At 37.2% G+C, this 26,570-nt stretch overlaps 1 protein-coding gene across 1 annotated transcript; it reads left to right on the top strand.

Moving 5' to 3' along the window:
• On the top strand, window positions 1-7,356 carry C1H3orf38 (chromosome 1 C3orf38 homolog). Its single transcript, XM_032351981.1, has 3 exons — window positions 1-295; window positions 3,471-3,709; window positions 5,421-7,356. Exons 1-3 carry the CDS (start codon window positions 169-171, stop codon window positions 6,093-6,095), a joined length of 1,041 nt encoding a protein of 346 aa, XP_032207872.1. The 5' UTR covers window positions 1-168; the 3' UTR covers window positions 6,096-7,356.
• Window positions 7,357-26,570: the final 19,214 nt, after the last annotated feature.

Below are 26,570 nucleotides of genomic sequence, written 5' to 3'. Positions count from 1 at the left end.
CTTGTTGGCAATCACTTCCGCCCAGGGGTTTGGAATACCCGAGGCCCTTGGGCGGCGAACAGCAGGAAAGGCACTTCCGGTGTATGTTGCCTAGGCGCCGGCTTGGTGGGCCAGCGGGGCGACGGAAGTGGGTCGTCCTCTTCCCCCACCCCCCTTTTGGGGGTCGAGATGTCGGGGCTCAGCGCTCCGGAGACGGAGGGCTGTCGTAACCTGCTCGGCCTACTAGACAACGATGATATCATGGCCCTGTGCGACACCATCACCAACCGCCTGGTGCAGCCTGAGGACCGCCAAGGTAAGTGTTGACTTTTCTCTGCAAGGGCGGACGCCCCTCCCAAGGCCTCACTCGGGCCCCAGGTTACCAGGACGTGGGGGTAGAGGAGGTGCCAGAGGTCGCCCCGCTAAGGCGCCCGGCTGTGCTGGGGCGGAACTCTCGAGAGGGACAAACTCTCAAGAGGGCCGCTCCTCCGCGGCTTGGAAACCACCTTCAGGCGGCACTGAAGCGTCACGTCCTCGGGGCGATGGGGACCCTGGCAACGGCGCGGCTTCCAGGTTTTATCTGGAATGTGGATGTGGGGGCAAATGCATATTTTTTCGACAATTTAGACTATGTGAATAGTGATTTCAGAATTTCCGGGAAGCCAGGGTGTTTTTCATTTTCAGTTTCGTCTGAGCCGAGGAGTCAGCTGCTGCTCAGGTGTTTCTCTTCAAGCTCCGAGGAGGATATCATAAACGCTTTGAAGCCTCGTAGATAAAACAACTACCGCGGGGCGCCTGGGTGGCTCAGTGGGTTAAAGCCTCTGCCTTCGGCTTAGGTCTTGATCCCAGGGTCGTGGGATCGAGCCCCTCATCAGGCTCTCTGCACAGCAGGGGGCCTGCTTCCCTTCCTATCTCTGCTTGCCTCTAAAAAAAAAACACCACCACCACCACCACAAAAAACAACTACCGTGATGACAGAGTAGTTTGATTCCATGTCTCTTTTTGGATCCAGTATTTTTTCTGAGACGATTTTGTGTAGGAGGAATACGTTACTTTCAGAGCCAAATAAACATTTCGGTAGAGTAGATTTAAAGGGTTATTAATATTTAGCCTGGTTATAGCTACTTCATATAAAAATATAATCAAGAAGCGTCTGTGTTTATTTCACTTGGCATATCATCTGCACAGTCTTACTTTAAATTTGCTGAATTTTACTTTAAAATGGGGAAACTCCAGACTTCTATGTTAGTGTGACTTAAATAACTACGAAAGCATAGTCTATTTCTCTGCTTTTAAATTGAATTTACGTTTTTGCCATTTAAGAAAATCATTTGAAACTTCAAATTTAATGTTTCCTCAGACATTAAAAGAAGAAATTCCTAGGAATTTAGAATGCAGATAGTTTTAGACTTAATAGAGTTCTTAAGCTTTTATGTATTTCGCACAATCACCACCTAACAGTGCTTGAGTTTGAGTTTAAAAGTATAATAGATAAAAATGTTGCATTTAATTGATGGTGGATCTCAAAGCAAATGAAAAGAAACTTCCCAGTACAGAAATGTTAAATGATTTGGAGAGATAATTCTCAAAGAGGAAGAAAATAATCCTCTATAAGAATATAAAAAGGTAACTATTTATTTATTATGGAAAGATATATAAATCTTTCCATATATATATGGAAAGATAATCTCTTTGAAAAGCAGTGAAATGAAAACCAAAACCAAAAGTGTTTTCCCTTTCTACCAGATTGGCAAAAAACTAAGCGTGGTGATCATGCAAAGCAGCTCTTAGACAGTCTTTCAAGGAGTGTAAATTAGAACTTGGGTAAACAGGTTTGACATCATCTCCTAAATGGAATTATTTGCTTACTTCGGGGTTCATATTCTGCACCTGAGCTTCACAAGCTTGAATGTGCTTGTGAATCAGTCCCTCCGGATTCTTCTGAAAAATGCAGATTCTGATTCAATAGTTTTGTTGTTTTAAGATATTTATTTATTTGTCAGAAAGAAGAGAAAAGAGAGAGAGGCAGAGGGAGAAGCAGGCTCCCAGCCAAGCAAGGAGCCCAATGCAGGACTTCATGGGGGATAATGGCAGACGCTTAACTGACTGAGCCACCCAGGCATCCCTGATTCAGTAGTTTTGAAGTGAGCCCAGAAATTCAGCGTTTCTAGCAAGTTCTCAGATGATCCTTGTGCTGCCTGCCTCTCTGGGAGAGGCCCTGGGAGACATTTATGAAAATGTTAAAAGTGATGGTGTTTGTAATTGAACATACCCAGTAAAAATCTATGACCGAGGGTGTCTGGGTGTCTCAGTCAGCTGGGCGTCTGCCTTCTGCTCAGGTCATGATCCTGAAGTCCTGAGGTCGAGCCCGGCATCGGACTCCTGCTTGGTGGGGAGCCTGCTTCACCCTCTCCATCTGCCTGCAGCTGCCCTGCTTGTGGGTGCACAGATGAGCTCGCTCTCCTTCTCTCTCTCTCTCGCTCTGTCAAATAAATAAATAAAAATCTTGAAAAAAGAAATTTTGACCAGAAGGATAGATGCCTTGTGATGTAGTCATATAGTATGTAGTATAGTAAAATGAATTAATTAAAAAATTAGAGCTACATATATCTACAGATTTATGTCAGAAACAACATTAAGTGAAAAACTGAGTGTGAAAGACCATCTGTATACATATATTTATGGATTGGATTTATAGAGTGTTCCAAAACTACCAAACTGTATTGTTTAGAAGTTCACAGTTATGCTGAACAACAAAAAGAAAAACAAGGGAATAAACAGCATTTAGGATAGCAGCTACCTCTAAGGTGGGTGAGTAGAGAAAAGAATAGTGTTAAGTAGGGAGGGTTAAAATGAAGGCCTCAAAGATACTAGTAACATCTTATGTCTTAAGCTATGTGGTGTGTACATGGGAGTTCATTTTTTTGCTATTCTGTATTCTTCATGTTAAAAAAAAAAATCTTTGATCTGTTGTTTAATAAAACATTTTTTAATTAAAAAAGAATACAAGTTTTAGTTCTGCCACTTCTTAGAAGCATGATTGTTGATACCTTTTATATCCTCAACTTTTATTGTCTATAGAGTAAAAAGTTTAAAAATCCTTGCAGATCTAAAATACTGTAATTTTACCGATGTTAGGGGTTATAAATGAATTTGGTCCATTGGACTTCTTAGAAAAGAATTTTTTTCTCTGGCTCAAATTTTTTTCTTAAAACATGTCATTGTTTAAAAAAATGTAAAACTTCTACTGTCTTAAGAGAAGTGAAAGGAAGAGGTAAGTATAGGTTGGGAAGTTTAAATCATAAAGAAAAATTTTTTTAAACCCAAAATCTGATAGCCCACTTCCTGGTTTTTAAAAATTACCATCTTGTGCAAAAGAAGTAATACCACAACAAGAATTTGTAAATACTATTTGATACAGTTTCTGCTCACCCTGAACAGATTTACAGATGACTTGCGATTTTCTACTAATCTTTATAATTTCCTTCTAGATGCCATTCGTGCAATATTAGTGTACAGTCAAAACGTAGAAGAACTTTTGAGGCGTAAGAAAGTCCACCGAGAAGTCATATTTAAGTACTTGGCAACGCAGGGGGTTATTGTACCTCCAGCTACTGAAAAGCACAATCTTATTCAGCATGCAAAGGATTATTGGCAAAAGCAGTCACATCTGAAATTGAAGGAGACACCAGAGCCAGTTAAGACAGAGGACATTAGACTGTTTCAACAGGTAAAAATAGATATTATAGTTATACCTTAAATTTTAGTTCTGTCTAAACTCTTCAGATAATCCTAGATCTGTGGGGACATGGTTAATAATATTTTCGCTTTTATAATTTAGCTTCACTCCATATCCTTTGCATTCTAAAGAAAGACCAGTAAAGCACCTAAAAGAAAGAAAATATCTCTGACATTTAATAATGTATATAAAATGCTATATTGATTTTTGAGGGAAAAAATGTTTTATCACTTTATCAAACGAGTACTATTGGATTTGTAAAGAGAATGGATAGACTGCAGGATCAGTTTAATTTTAAGTTAGCTTCATGTTCTCTGTAATATTCTTGTCTGCTTAAAAAAGAATGCTGGTGTTAGCTCTTTTCTCATTTTGAAGACTAATTTGGTATTAAATTGTAAAAATTCCATGAGAGAAACTTAAATAATTTTTAACATTTGATTTTTTTTTTTTTTAAGTTAGAAAAAATTCTCTTGTAATAATTTCCTCCAGCTGACATTGTCTGTTCCTATTTCTTTGTATCCACTGGACATTTTAGATGCTGTGAGAATATTTAAATGTTGATTGTATGAACTCTAGGTAATTTGCAAACTTTATTTTTTTAAACAAAGCACAAAAAGACAACCCCCTTTCCAAATCAAATATATAGATTAATAAATGTCCATAAAGCAGAAACATTTGTAATGACCGTGCTGGCCGGGAAATAGAAATTTGCCACCCACTCCAGAATCCTCTTCCATGACTGCAAATTTTAAACTACATACTTTGAATTAGCAAGGTTTTACAGTAAGAGGCATTTGCTTTCTCCTTAGGAAAGGACCTTCTAAGAGCTTTCTTAGTATGCTAAAGAGAATGTTTACTCTGAAATCATACAGATGTGACTTCAAATAGAGTCTGCATTGTGCTAGGTGTGAACTTGAGCAAGTAACTTGACTTTCCTGAGTCTTTTTAACTTTATCTATAAAGCAGGCATAATAATGATAGTATCTGTGTAATTAAGCTTGTGAAGATAAAAGGAAATAGTCCATAAGTGCCAAGCACAGAGCCAAACATACTCAGTCATGGGTGCTCTGTCAGTTAAAGATTTCTTACCATCAAAATGAAGTACTGTGCTCTGAAATATTCTCATCTACTCACATAGATAAGAAAATCAAGCTTATCAGGTATATTTTTGCAATAACATTACTTGTAACAAAGAGAAATAACAGTATAAAATTAATCCCGATAATAAAAAGTAATGTATTTCAGTTGTATTAGAACTCTGTTTAAAGATAGTAAAAAATGCTTATTTGTTACCAACTTATTTTAGTATAGTTTATATTCAACAAATCAACAAACCGTATCCATTTAAAGCATACAATTTGAAGGTTTTGACAGACTTTGAAATCACTGCCACAATCAAGAGAAAATACTTAATGTAAATTATTGTTGACTCTTCATGCTGATTTTTTGAGAGGCTTTGTTAAACCTTAATTTCTTAGCTGAATTTTCAGATGTTTAAGCTGGTAAATTCTAAAATGATTTTTCCCCTTTTGGGAAAAACAGTTTACTGTGCATGATGGGTTCGATGAGTTCACCTGTAGTTCATTTAGCTTCTGCTATACTCAACATATGACAACTTAGCTCTAAAAGAGACTAGATAGAAAAAAGATATGATATGAGAACTGACCTTGGTTATATTTTATATTTTATTTATCTTAATCAGCAGGAAAAAGAAGATAAAAAAGCTGACAAAGTTGATTTTCGTCGATTAGGAGAAGAATTTTGTCAGTGGTTCTTTGAACTTCTTAATTCTCAGAATCCTTTTCTGGGTCCACCTCAAGATGAATGGGGGCCACAGCACTTCTGGCATGATGTCAAGCTTAGGTTTTATTACAAGACCTCTGAACAAAACGTGATAGACTACTATGGAGCAGAAATTGTGAGCCTTCGTCTGCTGTCACTAGTGAAAGAAGAATATCTTTTTCTCAGTCCCAACCTAGATTCCCATGGACTGAAATGTGCTTCTTCTCCCCATGGTCTGGTTATGGTTGGAGTTGCTGGGACTGTCCACCGAGGGAACACTTGTTTGGGCATTTTTGAACAAATTTTTGGACTCATACGCTGCCCTTTTGTGGAAAATACATGGAAAATCAAATTTATCAACTTGAGAATTATTGGAGAGGGTTCTCTTGCTCCTGGGACATCAATGAAACCAGCTATTACATTTGAACCTAGTGATCTAGAGGCCTTTTATAATGTAATTAGTTTATGTAGTACAAACGAAGTACAACTTAATGTAAGGCAGACATTGGATAGTGGAACTGGAGACCAAGCTTTATGCAGTGGAGATGAGGCATTGTTGAACAAAAGAGAACTTAATTTTTACCCAACTCTCTAAAGCACTGAACATTGTATGTCATTCTCAAAAACTTTCTATACAAAAACACCTCTAAATACCCCATCAGTAATGTCTAAGTGATTTCAGGTGTGAGGATTGACATTTTAGTTGAAATATCTGTCTTGATAACAGACTGACATACTATGTGAATACTTGGCTCTTTCTACCTGAGTTGCAGCAAATGGTCAAAGAGCTAATGCAGTTCATCAAATAAATCCCTTTTAGATGGTATAACTAACGGTGTGCCTTAGAAACCAGGTAATACTTTCATTTTACTTAGTGAATATTCTGCTAATATTTGTACTTTTCATGTGGGAAAGGTTTAATGTAAACTCAAAGTTTTCATTTTAGAAAACTTGAGTGACATTCTCATGCAAAAAGTCCAATAATTTAGCAGGTGGAGAAAAATACACTTTGCCTTTTTAAAATTTGAGGAACATTTTTCAGTTATCTATTAGTAGAGCAAGCTAAATATCTTAAAATCTGCAACATTTTCTGAACTCTTTTGGTCAATGATAAATGCTATTCTCTAAACAGACCTAATTCTTATCTAAGGCTTCAGCTAACATTTTTAAAGAACATTTAGTGTAATACCATATAAAGGAAACATACCATTGAAATTTTTTAAAAGGTATGCCCAGTTCTAACTTAAATGAATTACTATTTGCCTCTTGATTGATCTCAGAAGAGGTGACCAAAACCACCCCCCACCCAAAATAAAAAACACACACACAAATTTATAATGTGGGCATATCTATATACAGATATGGATATACTCCTACATCATAAATTAAAATTATTAGGATTTTTCACCTCTTTAAATTGTTCTACTAGGTTTGACTTAAAAGGTTAAGTTGCTTTAGGGTTTAAATTCTTCATCACTTGGCAACTACTTGCTGATCTGGGATTTAGTAATTTTAATTTACAAAAATGCCCTATAGAAAAAATTCAGCAGGGAATTGTGATGATGTGTTATACATGTTATTTTACCTTTAACTCTTCTCGTGATCATCTAGGATAACAAGAATTTTGGAAGCAGGGGGAAAAAACTCATCATTTTTGGTTTTTTAATGCCATACCTTTTACGAGGAGTACAAATTGATACATCCTAAAATAAAAACTTAATAAAGGAGGGAAATTCCTACTGTCTGCTGTAAGAATAGTGTATTGTTTAGATTTAAAACCAGATTATCGTTTTCATCTTTAAGTATCATTATAACATGTACTCAATAAATATCAGTAAAGGATAAAATTAAAAACTATTCCCATCTGTATTCTTTGTGGTATTAATGACAAGTACTGCAGAAATACTACTACAGATAGATGCTCAGGATGGGCAGAAGTTGCCTCTAGCTATCTTCAGTATGGACTTTTTGAATTCGTGTAATGCTCAAGTAAGGCTGCAATCTTTGCATGTTCTTTTAATCAACATTAGAAATTTGAAATCTTACTGATAGAACCTCTCGAGAATTGGAACTATGTTTTACTTTCTGTGAATCCCCACAGCTGGACAACACGGTAGGACCTAATGTTTAACTGGATGAAAGAATGAGAAAAAGAAATTGACATACTGTATAATTACATACTGTATAATTTACATACTGTATATACACTGTATCTAGATGTATTTACTGCATCTAGACTTTGTCTTTGGTTCTTATCAGTGATGGGTTGGTTTGTTTGATCATTTCATCCGTTTGAATTTCATATGTGGATACACAGAAACTTAGGCTCCAAGCCAACAGATAGAAACTTCTTTTAAAATTTACTAAATTTAAAAAGCCCACGGGTGAGAATGGGATAAACTGAAAGGCTATAAATTATAGGAGAAGTATATATTTTTATGTTCAGAGAAAGAATACCTGGAGGAATTGAAATTTATTCATGAAGTTTAAAGCTTGTTCAAGCCTTTGAGAAGGTCCAGAAGCACACTGCAGATTGAACTCTGCTTTTCTACCATCCCTTTGTTCTTTGTGTATTAGAGAATGGCAGAGACCCCAGCTTTAGGTCCCTTTAGCTTCATTTCACCCTCAACTGATATTTTGAGAGTTGTTGGGAGTCACGTAGTAGAGAGTACAACACTATACAATTCACAGTGATTGAATGGTCAAACCAGGGGGGCAGCTGGGCTTTATTTACTATAGACTGATTTGCAATAGCCTAATAGGGCATACATGAAGTATCTGTTCTTTGTTAAAATAAAAAAATCTTAAAGTAATAGTTACATTGGGATATCTTAGTATCTAGAATGCCAAAAACAAATTTCATGAGTCTTATTAACTAAATACCAAATAATAGGAAAAAAGCCATCTCTGTTTTATGAAATCACTTGCAAATGGCCAACACAGGAAAACTTCATTCCTATGTTTTTGGAAAGATAGTATTCTTAAGCTAAAGGAAGGCTAAGTACCCACTGCTGTAAGAAATTACAATAGCACCAGAAAAGGGTTTAAAGAATAGTGGCTTAATTTAAAAAGTCAGCAGTTTTGTGTTTCAACAAAATGGCTCTTATGGCCAAGTAAATGATAAACAGAATAAAATACAATAAAAATATATAAATAAAAAACATAAAAACATGCTCTGATGTTTTTATTAGTATCTGTATTCACAAATTTAGATGCCCTTTTCTTCACTGGTTCTTAATTTGGGCTGTGGGGAGTGATCATGGATTTTTTGAAAAATGAGAGCTGTGTTCTTTCTCCCAGGAAAAAGTGTTTACATTTAGTATTACAATTTTTGCATTATTTCACTGAGTTTATGGACTTCTCTAAAGCACATCTGTGACTCCTACAAGCATCCTTATACTTCTCATGTTAAATCCTGTCATAATAGTTAACATTTCCTCCAAACTACTACTCAATATTAAAATTATTTTTAAGAAAATTTTGTGCCCTTGCTGGAGCCCATAAGCTAGAGGACTAAATCTTACTTAAGAATGAAAGGATAATCTCTAGGAAATATATTAGTTTATGATAGTTGTTAATTTGTGGATTTTGTTTTCCAAGACATGCTAAGATAAAACCTACTGAAATAGCTAAGTGAAACAAAAATGTTCAGAATTCATTTTATTTGGGCAAGATAAATTTATGAACAATAACATGCACTAGAGAAAGTGTGACAGAAAAATCTGAAGAGGAAAAAGTATGAAAAAAAATTCTTAGGGTGGCTCAGTCGTTTAAGTGTCTGCCTTCTGCCCAGGCCACGATCTCAGGACTGTGGGAATGTCCTGGGAACTAGCCCCACCAGTGGATTTTGTCCTGTCTCTCCCTTTCCCTCTGCCCCTCTCCTGCTCCTGCTTGCTCCCTTACTCTCTCAGTTAATAAGTAAAAACTTAAAAAAAGATTTCTCTAGATCTTTACAAAAACTTTATCCTGAGATGTTCTTTAGTAATATATACTGCTAATTTTGATGAAGGATTTTAAACATAGGATCATTTCCTCTGAAGGTTTGTGTATGTGACCTCACAACATTCCTTCTCACCTCCCCTCACCCATGCTCTTTATAACGTTTGTATATACTCAAGTTTGAATGCAGATAGTACAAATCCAAGTGCTGGGAAAATAGGACTTTTCTGCATCTGGGTTCTCTTCAGGTTTATCTGTTATATATTAATGGAGCATCTACAGTTTAAGTCACTGAATCAAGCACAAGATACTACTCAATAGGTTATTTACCTAAATTTTCTATGTTAAGTTTCAGTTTCCTAGTTTACACATCTTAAGATGAGAACTGCTTTAGGCCCCCCCCCCCTTTTTTTTTTTTAGGGTGTGGTTATATCTTTTTTGTATGGGTCAGGAAAGAAGAACACTTAATTGAAATTTTAGATAGCTGTGTGGCCCTACCTATGACATGTTGATTTTATCAATGCAGAATATAAGGTATTTTGACAGCTTATTTAGAGTTGGAAAGAAAATAATTTCAGAACTGTATTAGAGTGCACTAAATCTTTTTAACTTTATTTTTTTCTAGTTTGAAACTTTTCCAGTAGTCCTTCAGTAAAACATTAATATTATAGTGGAGTATTATTTACTGTGAGATAGAATGCACTCTAAAATATTAAATCAAAGACTCCAGAAATGTGTTACTCATGAAATGTTAATAAAATCACTGACCTCAAATTTGATACCTCCTAATTTCTATTGCTAGTACTGCCCAGTATTTCCCTCTGAGGGTTCTTTGGTTAGCAGTTTTCATCTTCAGTTTTTAGACACCCTAAATTTCAAGTATGAAATTTAGTTATGTTTGAATTAATGAATTTAAGAATTGAAGGCTCCTCTGCTGCACAGTGCCAACTGTGTTACTTAATCCGTTTTCTGAAGAAAAGTTAAAATCAGTAACTATTTAGGAAAGCCTTTTTTCTTGAAGCATTTAGTTTCACAAGCTTGTGTTAATATTTCCCATCTCTTAAAATACTGATGGTTAGTATTTATTTAATTGTTCTCAGATTGTTACATTACTATTGCCTCCCTAAATAGATGGTAAATTACTAGAACTGGTGACTCTTTTCTAAAAGATTTTTTTAAGTTGGAGTTAATTAACATACAGTGTTAATGATAGTTTCAGAGGTCCCATATAGTGGTTCGACAGTTCTATATATTACTCAGTGCTCATCCTGGTAAGTGTATTCTTAACCCCTTTCAGCTATTTTACCCATCAGTTTTTGATGAATTCTTCTGTCTTCAGTATCAAAGGTCATTTGCTAGCTCTGATTTCCAAAGCACAGGTGCCTTTAGTCTCTATTGTTTATCTAAGTACAGTCTAGGAGTGTTAGTGCATGCCATATGCTTGGAATTATACTTCTTAAATTGCTTGGTAATTTAAAACCACTTGAAAAGATATAGAATGCTCATGTATGATATTATAAAAAGGAATAGAGATAATTGAGATATATAGAAATATATGTAAAACACGCAATTTCTTGAACTTAGTGTGTCATCACGATCTAGTCCTCTTCCCTTCCTGTTGTACTTTCAGTGTCAGAAATAGTCTGTTTCACACATTTAATTTCTTGCCATGTCTGGATGCAGTGTATCTACAGTATTGCTTTTTATTTCAGCTGCTACTATAATTAGAATTTCTTTACCTAAACATTGACTTAATTATTTCTTTGCTTTAATGTTTTTTACATATTTATAACATTAAAATTTCCTTAAAGTATAGCTTCCATTTCTTCCATGCTCAGAACTTTCAGTGTGTATTGCATTACCTCCAAAATAAAATCCAGATTTTAGGGTGCCTGGGTGGCTCAGTGGGTTGAGCCTCTCTGCCTTCAGCTCTGGTCATGATCTCAGGGTCCTGGGATCGAGTCCTGCATCGGGTTTTCTGCTTGGCAGGGAGCCTGCTTCTTCCTCACTCTCTCTGCCTGCCTCTCTGCCTACTCGTGATTTCTCTCTGTCAAATAAATAAATAAAATCTTAAAAAAATAAAATAAAATCCAGATTTTATAATCTGGTTTTTGTCACCATCTATGTTTGATTTCCCTCATTTTCATGCATTGTTTGGTCCAGCCAACATTAGCTATTAAGTAATCTTAGTATTTATCCCGTGCTTACTTAGCCCCTGCTTTTATTGGAAAGTATAGACAGCCCTTGATTTATAGTGGTTCAATTTAGGACTTTTCAGTGTTACAAAAGTGTGAAATTGAAATGCGTTCAGTAGGAATCATACTTTTGTTGTTGTTGTTTTATTTAAGTAATCTCTACACCCCATGTGGGGCTTGGACTCATGACCCTAAGATCAGGAGTCACATGCTCCGACCTAGCCAGCCAGGCACCCCAGTAGAAACTGTACTTTGAATGAATTTTGGCCTTTTCCCAGGCTAGAGGAGGCATACAATACTCTCTGTCAGTGCTGGGCAGCAGCAGGTTGCGCCATGTCCCAGTCAGCCATGCAGTCACAAGGGTGACCAGCCAGTACACTTAAAATAATTTTGTATCCATACGGTCATTCTGTTTTTCAGTTTCTTTACAGTATTCAGAAAGTTAACAGGAGATATTTAGCACCTTATTTATCATAAAATAAGTTTTGTATTAGATGATTTTGTCCTACTGTAGGTTAATTTAAGTGTTCTGAACACATTTAAGGTAGGCTAGGCAAAGATCAGGTGTTCAGTAGGTCCTAACCTATTAAATACATTATCAACCTAATGATATTTTCAACTTCTGTTGGGTTTATTGGGATGTAACCCATTGTAAGTCAAAGTAGGTCTGTATACAAAATAGTGAAAGTTAATTTTTTTGTTGTTGCAGATAGACTGATAATATAAAATTAAAAGGGCTATAATTGAAATGGTTTAAAAATAGAAATGTCTTTAAGTGAAGCATTTTTTTGTGTGTGTGTCTGTTATCTGTCAAATTTTCCTAGCTTTTTGCATGGCTGCTTAATTTTTATCTTTTAGGGTTTGTCTTAAATGTTTTCTCTCTTCTGTACGTAGACCCCGTTTTTAATATTTATAAGAGCTCCTGTTTATTTCGGTCCTAGCATTTTAAATATTAATTTACTAACTTGTTAATCTCCCCCACTAGATTTTAAACTGAGAGCTGAGGCTATAGCTGTTTGTCTTTCATTTTTGTTCATTACCTTGTGCAGACTAAGTATTCAAATTGATATTTATTAAAGCTATAAATAAGGGAACAAATGATATTTTTTCAGAGCCTTTTATATTCCTAGCCCTTTACCTGTCTGCTAAAGACAATGCCTAGCATATGTATTAGGTCCTCAATAAATATCTGTTTAATGAATAAAGCCAAAGTTATCTTCCTGAATAATGAAATGTTAGCTCTAATACAATCAACAATAATTTGGTAATTACAAGTATTAAAGTTTTATTATGCTTTTGTGAAAGATGAAGAAATTGAAGCCGCAAAAGTTAAGTAATGTTCTGAAGTTCACATACTTTTGTTATGGGTATTTTTTTCCTGTTGTTTTTTGTTTTGTGTGGGATGGGGGGGCATGGGTGGAGTGATGATTTAATTTTTAAACTACAAAGCCTGTTTTTTTTCTTGCACTTTATTTCTAGTCTGACTACTGCTACTACCTTATTGTGAAAGAATTTAAACTCTAATTCTCATTTTCTTCATATGTAAAAATAAACAGATGATTTCTGAACTATTTTGAAGTTACATGATTTTGTGAATGTATGCTTTTTTACTCAATATTTTAAAGGAATTTGTAGTTCATTGAAGTTGAAGAAATTATTTTGCTTCCTCATAAATTTTGCTCATTGGAAAACACTTTTTATTCTTTTTTTCTAACAGATATGCATTTATAAATACATATGTGTAGTATGTGTATTTCTGTTTACAGAGGGAAAAACAAGAAAATGAAAGTGTTACACATCGTTTCTAGAAAAAAGTATGAAGACTTTCAAATAGTTTTCTCTTTTCTATCACTAGAAATGCTGAAGTTTTTGGAACTACTCTTGTGTAGAACTTTTTTGCTTTTTTATGTATATGTTCAAAATATATTTTCTTTTTTTTTATAATTTTTTTTAAAGATTTTATTTATTTATTTGACAGAGAGAAATCACAAGTAGATGGAGAGGCAGGCAGACAGAGAGAGAGGGAAGCAGGCTCCCTGCTGAGCAGAGAGCCCAATGCGGGACTCGATCCCAGGACCCTGAGATCATGACCTGAGCCGAAGGCAGCGGCTTAACCCACTGAGCCACCCAGGAGCCCTCAAAATATATTTTCATGTTTTAGTTGATAAGTGCAATTTGTTGACAGAAGGCTAAATTATAGACTGCAGTTAACCTATAGTAAAAATTCAGATGTTAATAAAATAATCAAGTACTGGATAGATGATTCCTTCAAAGAGACTGAGTAATAGGAGTTGACGTGCATTTAAGAGTGACACTGGAGATGAGTGGCAGATTTGGGATGGGATTTTTCTGTAGGAAGTATGGCCCTGGATGAGTGCTTATAAGGTCATTAAAAGTTATTCTAGGAAGTTTAACAGAAAATACTTGTTTAGCAAAGACAGGAGGTTTTGCTGCCCTGACTGCACTGATTTGAGTAGATTAGCTTTACAATAGAATGAGCTTAGAGTACAGAAACAAGATAGTGATAGAAAAATTAAGCATGTCAGCGGCTTAATGCTGGAATAGCAGTAGAACAATCAAAATTGAACCCACAGGAACTAAGGGAACTGCAGAATAAGCCATAATTTTAACTCTAATCAACCTTAAGCCAGAGCAACAGTTTAGGACTAAGAAAAAAGTTGATTTTAAATAATATATCAGTGTTTTCCCTTAAACAGTCTTCTCTCAGCTTGGAAAACCATTTATCAAGCACTTATTACATACCAGGTACCTTAATAGAAGATACTTGGTACTTAAAATACTTGTTCTAGTTTCTTAATGGGTTTCTCACTTTAACTTGCATCAAGTAACATTTACTGTGTAATAAAAGTTTATTTTAGGGGCACCTGGGTGGCTCAGTGGGTTAAAGCCTCTGCCTTCGGCCCAGGTCATGATCCCACGGTCCTGGAATCGAGTCCCCCATCCGGCTCTCTGCTCAGCGGGGAGCCTGCTTCCCCCACCCTCTCTCTCTGCCTGCCTCTCTGCCTACTTGTGATCTCTGTCAAATAAATTAAAAAAAAAAAAAAAGAAATCTTTACAAAAAAGACTTACAAAGTTTATTAGAAAGTGCATCTCTCTAAACTCTCACTGATGCCCCACTTACTACTTTAACCATTGTCATCTTTTGGTCCTTACTGAGAATTGTAGGTAAATCCCTACCTTTGGATTAGAACAATGCCCCAAAAGGATGATGACCCTTGATAACTAGTTTGGTAGTTTCAGAGGGGGGAAAAATGGGCTGAAACATCTTTTTCCATATCACATATATTTTGGAAATTTTATGCAGGAAATTCACATGTTTAGCAGGTTTTATAGGTAAAATCTCATGTAATTTTTAATAGTGTTATGTCTTTAGTGTACAATCATTAGATGCATATGTAATAACACGGACTATGTTGGTCAGTTTAGCACAGCCAACATGAAGTCAACAGTATTTAGTTTCACCAATGTACTTCCCTATGAATTTTAATGCTTGTTAAATTTGCATTTTATGGTTGATACTCTTATCTCCAGTTCACAAAATGAAAAGTGATGAAAGTAGTACCAAATACTGTAATGTCATAATGGGAATGCAGAATTAAAATCTATGTGCTGTCTCAAGAGTTTCTGTGAGTATGATGTTTTTTTAAAATTCCAGCTGGACTATATAAGGAAGGACAGGTGTGAATATCTGAAATGAGGCCTACAGTCCATTCACCACTGGTAAAAAGTACATGGCCAGATATTTGCATCACCATCAAACGTCTCACAACATTTATTTTGAAGCACATTGGTTTCTCTCGTAAATGAATTTGGGTAATTCTATTTTTCCTCAACAAGTGTAAAATACCATCCCAGTTTAAAATTCGTCATTCAAGATGAAGAGTTGAGAATTACAGAAGTATCATTCAGAGTTGCATTTCTTAAAATGAATGCAAGTTTTTGTCCCAGACACCTGGCACACACGTAAGCCACTCAGTGGCAGAAAGCCAGCTCACTTTAGGTTGTCACCAGATTTCCTCCCTCTGTAGGGTCCTGCCTTAGATCTATCACTTGGACACTAAACCATATTTTAGCATCTCATGTCTTAATGATTATACCCATTTTTCCAATTGTTTTCTGCATCATGTCTTTGGATATAATCCTCAGGAAGAATGCTTGCTAGCCTCTGACAACCATAAAACAGTCGTCACCTGTGGGTTTGAACTTGAAGTCTCGGTTCAAATATCAAACAAATCTAACAGGAAGTAATATTTATTTTTTTTAAAAAGCATTGCTGAGTAGCTGGTAAAAACTGTCTCAACATTAATGTAATCAGATTACAGAAGAGCTATTGGAAAAATTCTGCCAGAAAATCTCAATTCAGGGACAACATGAAAGAGCAATTTCTGTCACGTGTTGAGAGGATATTGTATTTTGCAGGCAGAACCACTGACGTGCAGTGTCTGAGTCATTTGGCATATATGGGTGTTACATATAAGAGTGAGAAGTCCCTAGCAATTTCTTGTTCTCTTCAACCCTGAAGACTCTTCAATATAGAGAACAAGATTACCCTGGGCAGTAAGCTTTGGTGAGGATTAGACAGGTGTATTATGATCATTAATGATGGAACATACACTAGCTATTTGGGCAGCAATGTAGGTGTTTAGGTGAATAAAAAGGTTATTAAAAAGCCAACCAACTCCTCCCTTTCTTAAGAGAGCAGTTAGTTATCAACAATAAACCATCAATGTGAACACTTGAGTCTGTATTGTTTTTATAATGCTGTATGAAAAACTGAGGAGGAAGTTGCAAATTTATTTCTTCCGATACTTCCTGTGTGGAGGAAGAGTGTTCACATGGGTTTTTGAGATAAAAACAGAAATGTCAAACATTTCTTTGAGACTTTGTTAATATCAGGAAAGGACATTTCTTTGATTTTTAGGTGCCTTCCCTAAGTGGCATATCAACCAGTCTGCCCACTGTCTTGGAGACATCCCTCCAGATTCATAAGGTGAATTGTAATGGCAAGGAAATCAGATTATGTTAAGATTACACAACTTGGGCAGATGGCTCAGTTCTGAAGCGCTTCATCCCCACCCCCACCACAATCTTATTTTCCTGGCTTACTGCGGAAGTGTGTTTGGGTACATATTTAAAACCATGTCCAAATACTGCAACATAACATGAAAGAATACTTCTCCTGAGCTGAATGCAAAGGACAGATGAGAAACCCCTTTAACATCATCTGCAGGTAGATATTTCTTTTGGTGACTCTAGGTGAGAAGATTATTGTGATAGTATGTGATTAAAAAAGAATTTTATTTTATGTGGATCAGTAAGAAGAACAAGTTTTTTAAATCGCATACCTATTCTTAGAATACTAGACTAGTGACAAGCTTCCTCTTTCTGTATGACCACAAGAATGTAGAACAGGATTGTGGGAAAAAATAAAAATGCTAGAATATATGTCATTGTTACAGAGTGTACAAATGTAGTGTATACATTGTACACTAAAAGTTTGTGCTGATCTGACTTTACTGTGTTTTGCTTTTAAGCAGTAATCAACTTTTCACCCAAATAATTTAACTGATAACATCACCTTGATTTTTTTTTTTTTTTTTTTTAGCAGCCATTCAATGCCCTTACTTTCTGTCCTTTCCTAATCCTGGTATTCTGGCAATTTGTTAGAGATCATTCCACTAACTCCCTTCACTCTCCACCCAAATAAGGCTTAGCTGGAAATATTTTCAGTACTGGAGTGAAAAAACTTGAAACGATTTTCTTTCGTTCGCCTTCTTTAAATTTCAAATGTCATTTATCAGTAGGCTTTTAGAAGCATGTAGAGCATGGACATGTTTTTGCGCAATATATTGGAGGGAGGTGAGATTTTCATCAAATGATTTTTATACTCTTTGTTATTTCTAGCCAAAATAAAGCTTTTATTCATTATCATAATTATTAAATGGGTAAATATGTCTTATTTCTATACTTAACTTGAGATGGCTTGCTGTGATGTCTTTATTTTAGAGGTTAGTCTTTGTAAAACTGTGTATTTCGAAGTTCTTGGATTTGCACATTGGGGAATGTCCCAAGAGTTGTACACAGGTGCCTTTAAAACACTTCTGGTCCCAACTGCTTAACTTTACATAATCTTGTTTTTAACTTTTACCTATAGTAAATGTAGCATACGAATAAACAAGTTCTCAAGATACATAAAATATAGTGAGTATTCTAAATATATACCACTCTTTAAAAAAAAATCACTCTTGAATAACTAAGCAATAGCTAATTTTTTCAAGGCTAAGTGAATTTGAATTATAAAATGTTTAAAGCCTGCATAGAACTATGTAGATGAATGAACAGGTACATTTTTTTGGGTACATTTCATTTTCTAAGGTAAATTTTCTTTAATGGTTAAATTTTTTTTAGCCACAAAATGTGCTTTCCAAGGACGTTAATAAAGTGTTTTTTATAAGTCATCCCATTTTAGAGTACCTACTTTAAATTATTGAGTGTTATTTCCATTTAAACGTATTTATTGGGTTACCTTTTGCTAGAAACAAATATGTGAAGGCCCAGATAGCATCTGATAATATTCCCAAACTACCTTGCCTTTCTTCATCATCCTTTCTTTCCCCATCACATTTTTTCTTTTAAAATTAAGGAATCAAAGATGCTTTATCCTTCTTTTGTTTAGATCTCAAATGCTGCTGTTGATTTTTTAGATGCAAAGAAGCTTGCAATAGCATCTTCAAGTGTAACATAGAATTTTAGTGACATCTTGTGGCTAAGGCTTTTCTCCAAGTCTGTCTATGTCATAGAATTGGCTTTGTACTCATGGACTTCCAACTGGAAAACATGTACTTCTGAACACACCTGAAGACTCCGAAAAACTTAAGCTGACTTGCAGACTTTGAAGACAATCCATTTCCTTATCCTCATTCTCCTGCCCTCTCTCCACTACTTGACTGTGGCTGTGAGTCTGAACATTATACCACTTCCCTTTTTTCAACTTCTTCTTTTTTTTTTTTTAAACAGTTACCATTCTTGCACTTCACAAAAGAAAGATCTATTTCTCAGCCCTCCTGAGCCTCATTATGTTGCACTGCCCTATGGTATCAAAACTTTTGGGTGCTAAACACAGAGAATTTTGAATTACTCACATAAGGAATAGGTGTAGGAAAAGGGAATCACCACAATGATTCTTCAACTAAAGTTTTGGAAGTCAGATCGTGCAAAAGTGGAGAGAAAAGACCTAGCTGGAGGCACTGTGGAATTCAGGATCTGCTGGACACTTTTCAGTTTGCTCAGAGGTAGTTGGGTAATCAATGATGTCCAATCTTGGATTCAATGTGGACCATAAAGATCTTTATGACCAAGAGTCAGGAAAACTTTGTTAATGCTGTTTGATATCATTAATTGTCACCTTTTGAGCCTGAAAAAGAGTTCTGGATTGATTCAATGGCCACAATAAACTTGCCATTTGAATTTGATTATTTGCTTATTTTATCAAGATCTATGTCAAACCCGTGGCCATGCTATATGTGTGTTGTTTATTTACTCTTTGTACAAATAAATATACTAGAGACTCCAAAAAGTTTTGCAGGTCAGGTGGCTGTTAAACTTCCCTTAAAATTGTTTGGTTTCAACAAAATTAAAAGGAAAACCAAATTAAGTTTTTATGTGATCATTTAGTAAAAATAAATGTTGGCAATAAATCGCTATCTGATTTTTTTTCCATTTGCTTTAAAATTTACATACACTAAAATGTATAAATCTCATTTAGGAATATATTCAAAATATTGACTGACATTATAATTTCATTCCTCTCTACTTGTTAATATATTCATGATTTCTTATGCTTATATACCGAAACAACAACAACAAAAAAGAAAATTGAGGATGAACTCTGACTTATATAAGCAGTAAACCTATCTCATTAAATTATGGGTCTCCAGTAAAATGTGTGAGTTGTGTTGTTTTGATCAATTTTATGATACTAAAAATTATGGCAATCCAACCCAGAAGAAATGTTAGCACTCAAAACATAGAGAAATTAAAAAAAATAAGATCATGTTTTTGTCAGGTAGAAGTGCTATGCAGTGATCAATAAGTCTTTGAAGCAGAAAATACATCGCATTGGGGTAAAATGCTGAGGAGACAACTGGACAGATCAGAGGAGTACAAGTAAAGTCTCTAACTATAAACAGGAGCTTATTTGTAAATATTTAAGTAGATACCCATGGGTATAAAATTCAGTGAAGTTGCTTACATCTCAAAGAGTTATTTAATGCTTTTATTTAAAAAAAATGGAAATTACTTGTGTGTGTGTTTATTTAAATTCAATTAGCCAGCATATACATCATTAGTTTCAGATGTAGAGTTCAGTATTCATTGCTTGCATATAACACCCAGTGTTACATGGGTCACATCTCACCTGCCCTACTTAATGCTTGTCACCCAGTTACCCCATCCCCTGACCCAAGATTATTTCTTTTCAATTATTTAATAACACAATGAAACATTTCAGGTGTGTTGACTCAACATTTGTGAAGTCATATAGTTTGTAAAAATCCGTTTACGGAATACGCGAGCAAAACAAGTTTGAGACGCAGGACTTTGTATCGTTTAACTTGGCCTTCAGTTCTTTGAACCACATAGATGTTTAGAAGGAAAATCACTTTTACTTGTGCTTTAGGTACATGGTAATATTTTCTAAAATTATTCCATTGGTTATAAGCTGCACCATTGATTCAATTACTTTTTGGTGCTAAAAATTTGTATCACATTCAGTGGATGTATACAGGTAAAGAAAACAAAAAAAAAAATGCCAAAAATGTTAAAATAAGAGTATGTGGGGTGTGCTGAGTGTCTTATTGCATGGCCTTATGCTGGGCACTGACGTTACATGGAAGTGTAGACTATGACCAATTTTTTTTTTTTATAAACAAGAAAATTTAATAATGAAAAGACAGCACAGTTGGTACTAACAGTGTGGAAACACTCATAGATCCCAGAAAACCCTGAGCTGTAAACAAAGAGCAGGACTTAAGTCCATGCAAAACAGCTGGTTTTGTTCCCTAGGGCCAAGTTGAGCACTTATGACAGAGACCACATGGGTTGTGAAAGGGTTCAGGACAAGCCACCCCAAAATGTCCCACTTTACCATGTAGATTATATTGAGCTGAAGTGAACCAAGGTCCAAAAGACACAGGAAGAGATTTTTATCTCCCGCTTCACTGCCTGAAAGAACTTAGAAGTGATGTAGGCCCGCCAGGACCCAGAGGGGGTCCTTGGCTATGTGCGGGATAGAAATCAAATGCGAGCCAACAGGAATGAGAGCAGAATTTATTTCAGATATAGAAAGAGTACAGGTACAGAGTATCCAGTAGCCTCAGAAGGGAAAGGAGAATCTTATCCTTGCTTGGGGTCTGGGGTTTTTACTGGGGATGGTGGTCTGATGTCTATGTCCTCTCTGGCATCCAGGAAGCAGTTAGAATGAGAAAACATGTCCAGGTGTCCTGCATAAGTCATTTATTCCTTGGAAGCAGGGGTCTTGGCATCGAGATGTCTAGCCCTGCTAGTCTGGAATACCCATGGGATGGCCCCGACAGGTCCTTCTCACCAGTCCTTCCTTCCTCCAGTGCTATCTAGTGTGCTGGAAGACTCTAAAGAAATCATCCAATCCTTGACCTGTACGAGGAAGACATACTACAAGGCATGTGTGAGGTGGGGACGCAGATACCCGGCCAGAACAGAAGCAGGATAAAGGACCAGAGAGCAGATTGTATGGAATCCTTCAGTTGCCCTACCTCCGAAGCTCCGAAGTCCTGGCCTAGGACGAGAACTGTCACCAGACGTTACGGAAAGAATTTGGGCTAGGAGTGCTCAGCTGGGGGAAAGCTCCACAGGGCCTAGAGATCAACTTCTGCTCCCGTGTCTCGTCTCTGCACAGCAGGGCAGACATTTGTTCACTGAACATTTGGTCTTCCCCTTTCAAGTCAGACACCTACCCCCTGCTCCTGAGCCCCGGATGGCGCATGAATGTCAGCTGCCTTAGTGCCTGTGGGTCTCCTACTCTCACGGAGCTCTCATACATACACGATTCAATTTGTTTTTCTCTTTTTTTTTTTTTCTTATGTTCATTTAATTAATAGACCAGCCAAAGTACCTAGAAGGAAAGAAGAGAAAAGTTTTCTTCCCCTACACTGGCAAAACCTAAAATATTTGTTACCTGATCTTTTTTTTTTTTCTGTTAAAAATTTTGTTTGAGAGAGACCAAGATAGCAACAGAGATAGACCCTGAGCACAAAAGGCAGGAGGGGCATGGCTCAGACTCGATCCCCTGTCCCTGGGATCATGACCTGAGCCAAAGGCAGACGTTTAACCTACTGAGCCACCCAGGTGCCCCTTGTTACCTGATCTTTAACCCCAAATTTTGCCTGTCTCTGATGTAAAGAGCAACTTTACAGGCAGGACTGGTGATGCCCACAAAGACTCCCATTAGATGGGGGTACAGGATGGTGAAGTAGAAGTAGTAGAAAAGTCAGTAGAAGTGGGTTAGGGCCAGCTTGAGAGATTTTATGTCAGACACTGAGATGCCACAGCAATTTTCTGAGCCAGGGAATGACCGTCATGTTGCTCTTTAGATAAAGATTAATTTGGCAGCCATATGTAAAATAGATTACAATGCAGTATTAATAACTCAGGGAGAGAAGCAAGTTAGAAGATTATAGCAATGGTAAATACATAAGGCAGCATGTATCTGTTGCTCGGCAGTGGCTTAGGAATGAAAAGGATGGAAGAAAAACATTAGGTCTAATATTTATTAGTATTACCAATATGACTTTAAAAGATATTTTAATCTGAACTTTATTCCAGGGTCAGTAAACATGATTTGACTCAAAAATGTTATACAGAACCATATGCATAATAAGATGCCACCCCAGGACCACCTGGGTGGCCCGTCGGTGAAGCATCCCACTCTTGGTTTAGGCTTGGGTCGTGACCTCAGGCTCGTGAGATTGAGCCTCAAGTCACACTTAACTCCACACTCAGTGGGAATCTGCTTGAGACTCTCTCTCCCTCTCCATGGGCCCCTCCTGCTCATGCTTCCCATCTCTGTCTCTATCAAGTAAATAAATGGATCAAAAAAAGAAAAAAGAAAGTTGATACTCCAAACATGAAATTAATCAACCAACCACAAAATCCCCTCTCGAATGCAATATTGTTAACTTACGCATCTATTAAATCATTTTATTTACTAAAAATTTAGTCTGTGCTTACTTTTTTCTAAGTGCTATTCTTGGTGAAAGAAGGAGCAATGAACGAAAGAGACAAACAAGTTTCTGTCCTCAGACAGCTTATATTCTAGTAGGAAAGGTAAAGAAAGAAAAATGTAGAATAGGGGTGCCTGGGTGGCTCAGTAGTTAAGCATCTACCTTTGGCCCAGGTCATGATCCCAGGGTCCTGGGATTGAGTCCCATATCGGGCTCCTTGCTCAGCGGGGAGCCTGCTTTTCCCTCTCCATCTGTCTGCTTGTGTGTGTGCATGCTCTCGCTCTCTCTCTCTCTCTCATAAATAAATAAATAATTTTTTTTTAATAAAAAAAGAGAAACATGTAAAATATAACAGAGTTAGATGGTAGTGCTATTGGTAAACAAAACAAAACAAAAACAGACAAGCAAGGTAAATTGTAAAGGACATAGCTTATTTAAAAATGAGTTATTATTTTTTTTCTAGAATGGTGAGGAAAACTTCCCTAAGAAGATAACATTTAAGCAGAGTAGGAAGCAATGCAGGAGTGACCCATGGGACTCTCCAGGTAGAGAGAACACCAAGTATAAAAGTCTGGAGTGGGAATGTGATGAACAAGTTTGAGGAACCTCAGGGAGACCAATAGAGCCAGAATGAATCAGTGAGAGAGAGGCAGAATAGTGGAAAACTAGAAGTAGCAAGGAGGCACAAAGCCAGGGCCTTCTTGTTCATTATAGGAACCGTGTTTTTTTCCCCTAATTACAATAAAAAGCCACTGGAGGATTCTGAATAGAGTGGTATGATCCTTTTGAAAGGATCCTGGCCATGAGAATGAGCGAGGACACAAGGGTGGGTGGAGGCAGTGAGACCATTCAGGAAGCTCTTTGCAGGAAACCAGGTGAGAGAAGATGGTAGCTTAGACCCAGAGCGGCAGCGGTGGGGCTTGTAAGAACCAGTCAGACTCAAGATCTTTCAGGAAGAGAGAGCTAGCAGAATTTCCTGACGACAAGACAAAGAGAAGAGAGAATGATGGCTCCAGAGTTTCTGGCCTGAGCACCTGGAAAAATGCAGCTGTGATGAGTTAAGATGCAAGAAATCGGAGGAGGAGCACAGCTGGGGCAGGAGTGACGTGGACAAAGACTAGGAGTTTGTTTGGATGTGCTAATTTGAGCTGTTTATTACAGATCTACGTGGAGGTGTCAAGTTTGCAGCTGATGATGACATAATGAGATACCCCTTGAGTTTCTCAGGTAGCATCTGAAAGCTGTCAAGAAGGTGTAAGATTTGTGTTTGGGGAACAGACTCCAATTAAAGGTATGCACTTGGAAATCATTAGCACGAGGATGTTATCTAGTACCATGATAATGGCTGAGACCATCAAGGGATGAATGTAGGTACTGAGGATGTGTGAAGACTGACTTCTGGGTCCCTCTAATGTTGACAGGTCAGGGAAATGAAGAGTCAGTAAGAGAAATAGAGAAACAGTGGCCAGTTAAACGGAAACCCAAAGGAGGATGGTTTTCTAAAAGCCCATTGAAGAATTATTTTAAGGAGGAAGGAGTGAGTGAATGTTTAAATGGTAAGTCATCGACTGGGGCCAGTGTAGTTTAGTGTGGTGACTGTAGGAGCCTGGATTGAATGAGTTCAACAGAGTACTCAAGATATTGGAGTACTGAACACTCTTTTACAAGAATGACAATCTAGGGGCACGTGGGTGGCTCAGTCGCCTACTTGCGATCTCTGTCTGTCAAATAAATAAGTAAACTTTAAAAAAAAAAAAAAAAGAATTATGATCTAAAAGGGACCACAGGGCGCCTGGGTGGCTCAGTGGGTTAAGCCGCTGCCTTTGGCTCAGGTCATGATCTCAGGGTCCTGGGATCGAGTCCCGCATCGGGCTCTCTGCTCAGCGGGGAGCCTGCTTCCCTCTCTCTCTCTCTGCCTGCCTCTCCATCTGCTTGTGATTTCTCGCTGTCAAATAAATAAATAAAAGTAAAAAAAAATAAAAAAAAAATAAAAGGGACCACAGACATGAGGTAGTGGTTTGAGAGTGATGTGGGGTCATGGGAGGGTTTTTGAAGATGAGAGAAAATTTCTATCCTTATGATAATGATCCAGGAGTGATCAGGAGAATGGGGTGACAGTGTCCCAGAACAGTCAAGTGGGGATGGGATATAGAGCACAGGAGTGGGATTGGTCTTCGAGAGGAGCCCAGACAGTTCATTCATAGAAATGGAGGAGCACAAAAAGGACTATAGTGAAGGCCACGAGAGAACAAGCCTGCCCGGTCACTGGTTTTGTGACCAGGGGCCGAGCTCATTGAACTCTCTCTGCCTTGGGTCTCTCATTTGAGAAATGAGGGCACCAATGGTCCCTGGCTTACAGGGTTGTCATGGAGATTACGTGAGTTTACTTCCGTAAAGTGTTTACAATAATTTCTAGCAAATAGGGCTGCGTGCATGCCAGTTACTGTGCTCCTAGGGAGAGGCAGGAAGGTATGAGTGTGTAGGTGCAGAAGGCATAGGGGGAGTGATGGTAGTGGGAAAATGAAGATATTCTTTTTTGATTGCTTTTATTCATTTGTTTGTCTTTTATTAAAATAGGAAGTAAGGTCATCAGTTGGGAGTGAAGACGGGAGTCAGTGTTAGATCTTTGAAAAGAGGGAAGAGATGTGGGATAGTTGCCTGGGAGAGCAGAAATGTACTTGGATTAGGGAAATGCTGTAGAATTTCTTGGTAATATTTTATGCCCACTTGAGGTTCGTGAAGAGAAATTCAAAGTGAGAGATGAGGATACTTTACTCATTCCATGTTTCTCTTCTTGAGTTCAGGTGAAGCATATGCTCATAGAGTTGAATTTAACTGGGGTTGGGTTTTGCTAGAATAGTACATGAAGGGAAAGGTAAGAGACTTGATTTATATAAGAGTGATTATATCATGACAGACAATGGACATTTGATTAGTTGCAAGGAAGGAAGTAAGGGCTTAAAACCAAACCTGACAGTGAAAAGGCTGTAGGATTTATGGACTATGGGCCTGAGGATTTGGGGAATCATAGCATTGAAAGGAGTGAGATGGAATTATAAAAGGCAATAGTTGGAAAATGGGGTACCCAACATTTGTTATTTAGCAATGGCTGTAGTTCTAGGTAATAAAGTGTAAGGTATACTGTGTAAGGTACGATGGGAGCAGATGGCACCTTAGCTTGGCCCGCCATAACCAAAGACCGCTTCAACAGCAGGAATTTATTTCTCATAGTTCTGGAAACTGGAAGGCCAAGATCACAATACCAGCAGGGTCAGGGCAGATGGCCACCATCTTGCTGTGTTCTCACACAGCCTTTCCTTGATGCATGTGGGTTGTGAAAGAGAGGAAGCAAGCTTTCTGATTTCTTCTTCTAAAGGCACCCATCCCATCATGGAAACCTGAAACCATCTAAACCTGATAACCTCCTAAGTGACTCATCTCCGAATACCATCGCCTTACGGGTGTGCTTCAGTATTTGAATTCATGGGGGACACACCTCAGCCCCCAGCAGTTGAAGAGGGAGGGTGCGATCCAGTCCCTGGAGAAGAGGAGAACAGGGAACTGTGTAGCTCTTGGTTATCGGAGTGATTGTGAAATCCCAGGAGCGATGTTAGTGCAATAACTGTGAACTAGGATTTAAAATCCTTAAAGAACTGG

The sequence above is a fragment of the Mustela erminea genome, chromosome 1, assembly GCF_009829155.1.
Source record: "Mustela erminea isolate mMusErm1 chromosome 1, mMusErm1.Pri, whole genome shotgun sequence".
Classification (NCBI taxonomy): Eukaryota; Metazoa; Chordata; class Mammalia; order Carnivora; family Mustelidae; genus Mustela; species Mustela erminea.
Note: the sequence above shows the minus strand (reverse complement) of the source record. Positions and strands in the feature narration are given on the sequence as shown.

Excerpts from the sequence above, each read along its gene's own strand:
- C1H3orf38 (XM_032351981.1), top strand. The coding sequence starts at position 169 with ATGTCGGGGCTCAGCGCTCCGGAGACGGAGGGCTGTCGTAACCTGCTC. Across the intron at positions 296-3,470 it reads GCAGCCTGAGGACCGCCAAG|ATGCCATTCGTGCAATATTA; the intron begins GTAAGTGTTGAC and ends ATTTCCTTCTAG. Across the intron at positions 3,710-5,420 it reads ACATTAGACTGTTTCAACAG|CAGGAAAAAGAAGATAAAAA; the intron begins GTAAAAATAGAT and ends TATCTTAATCAG.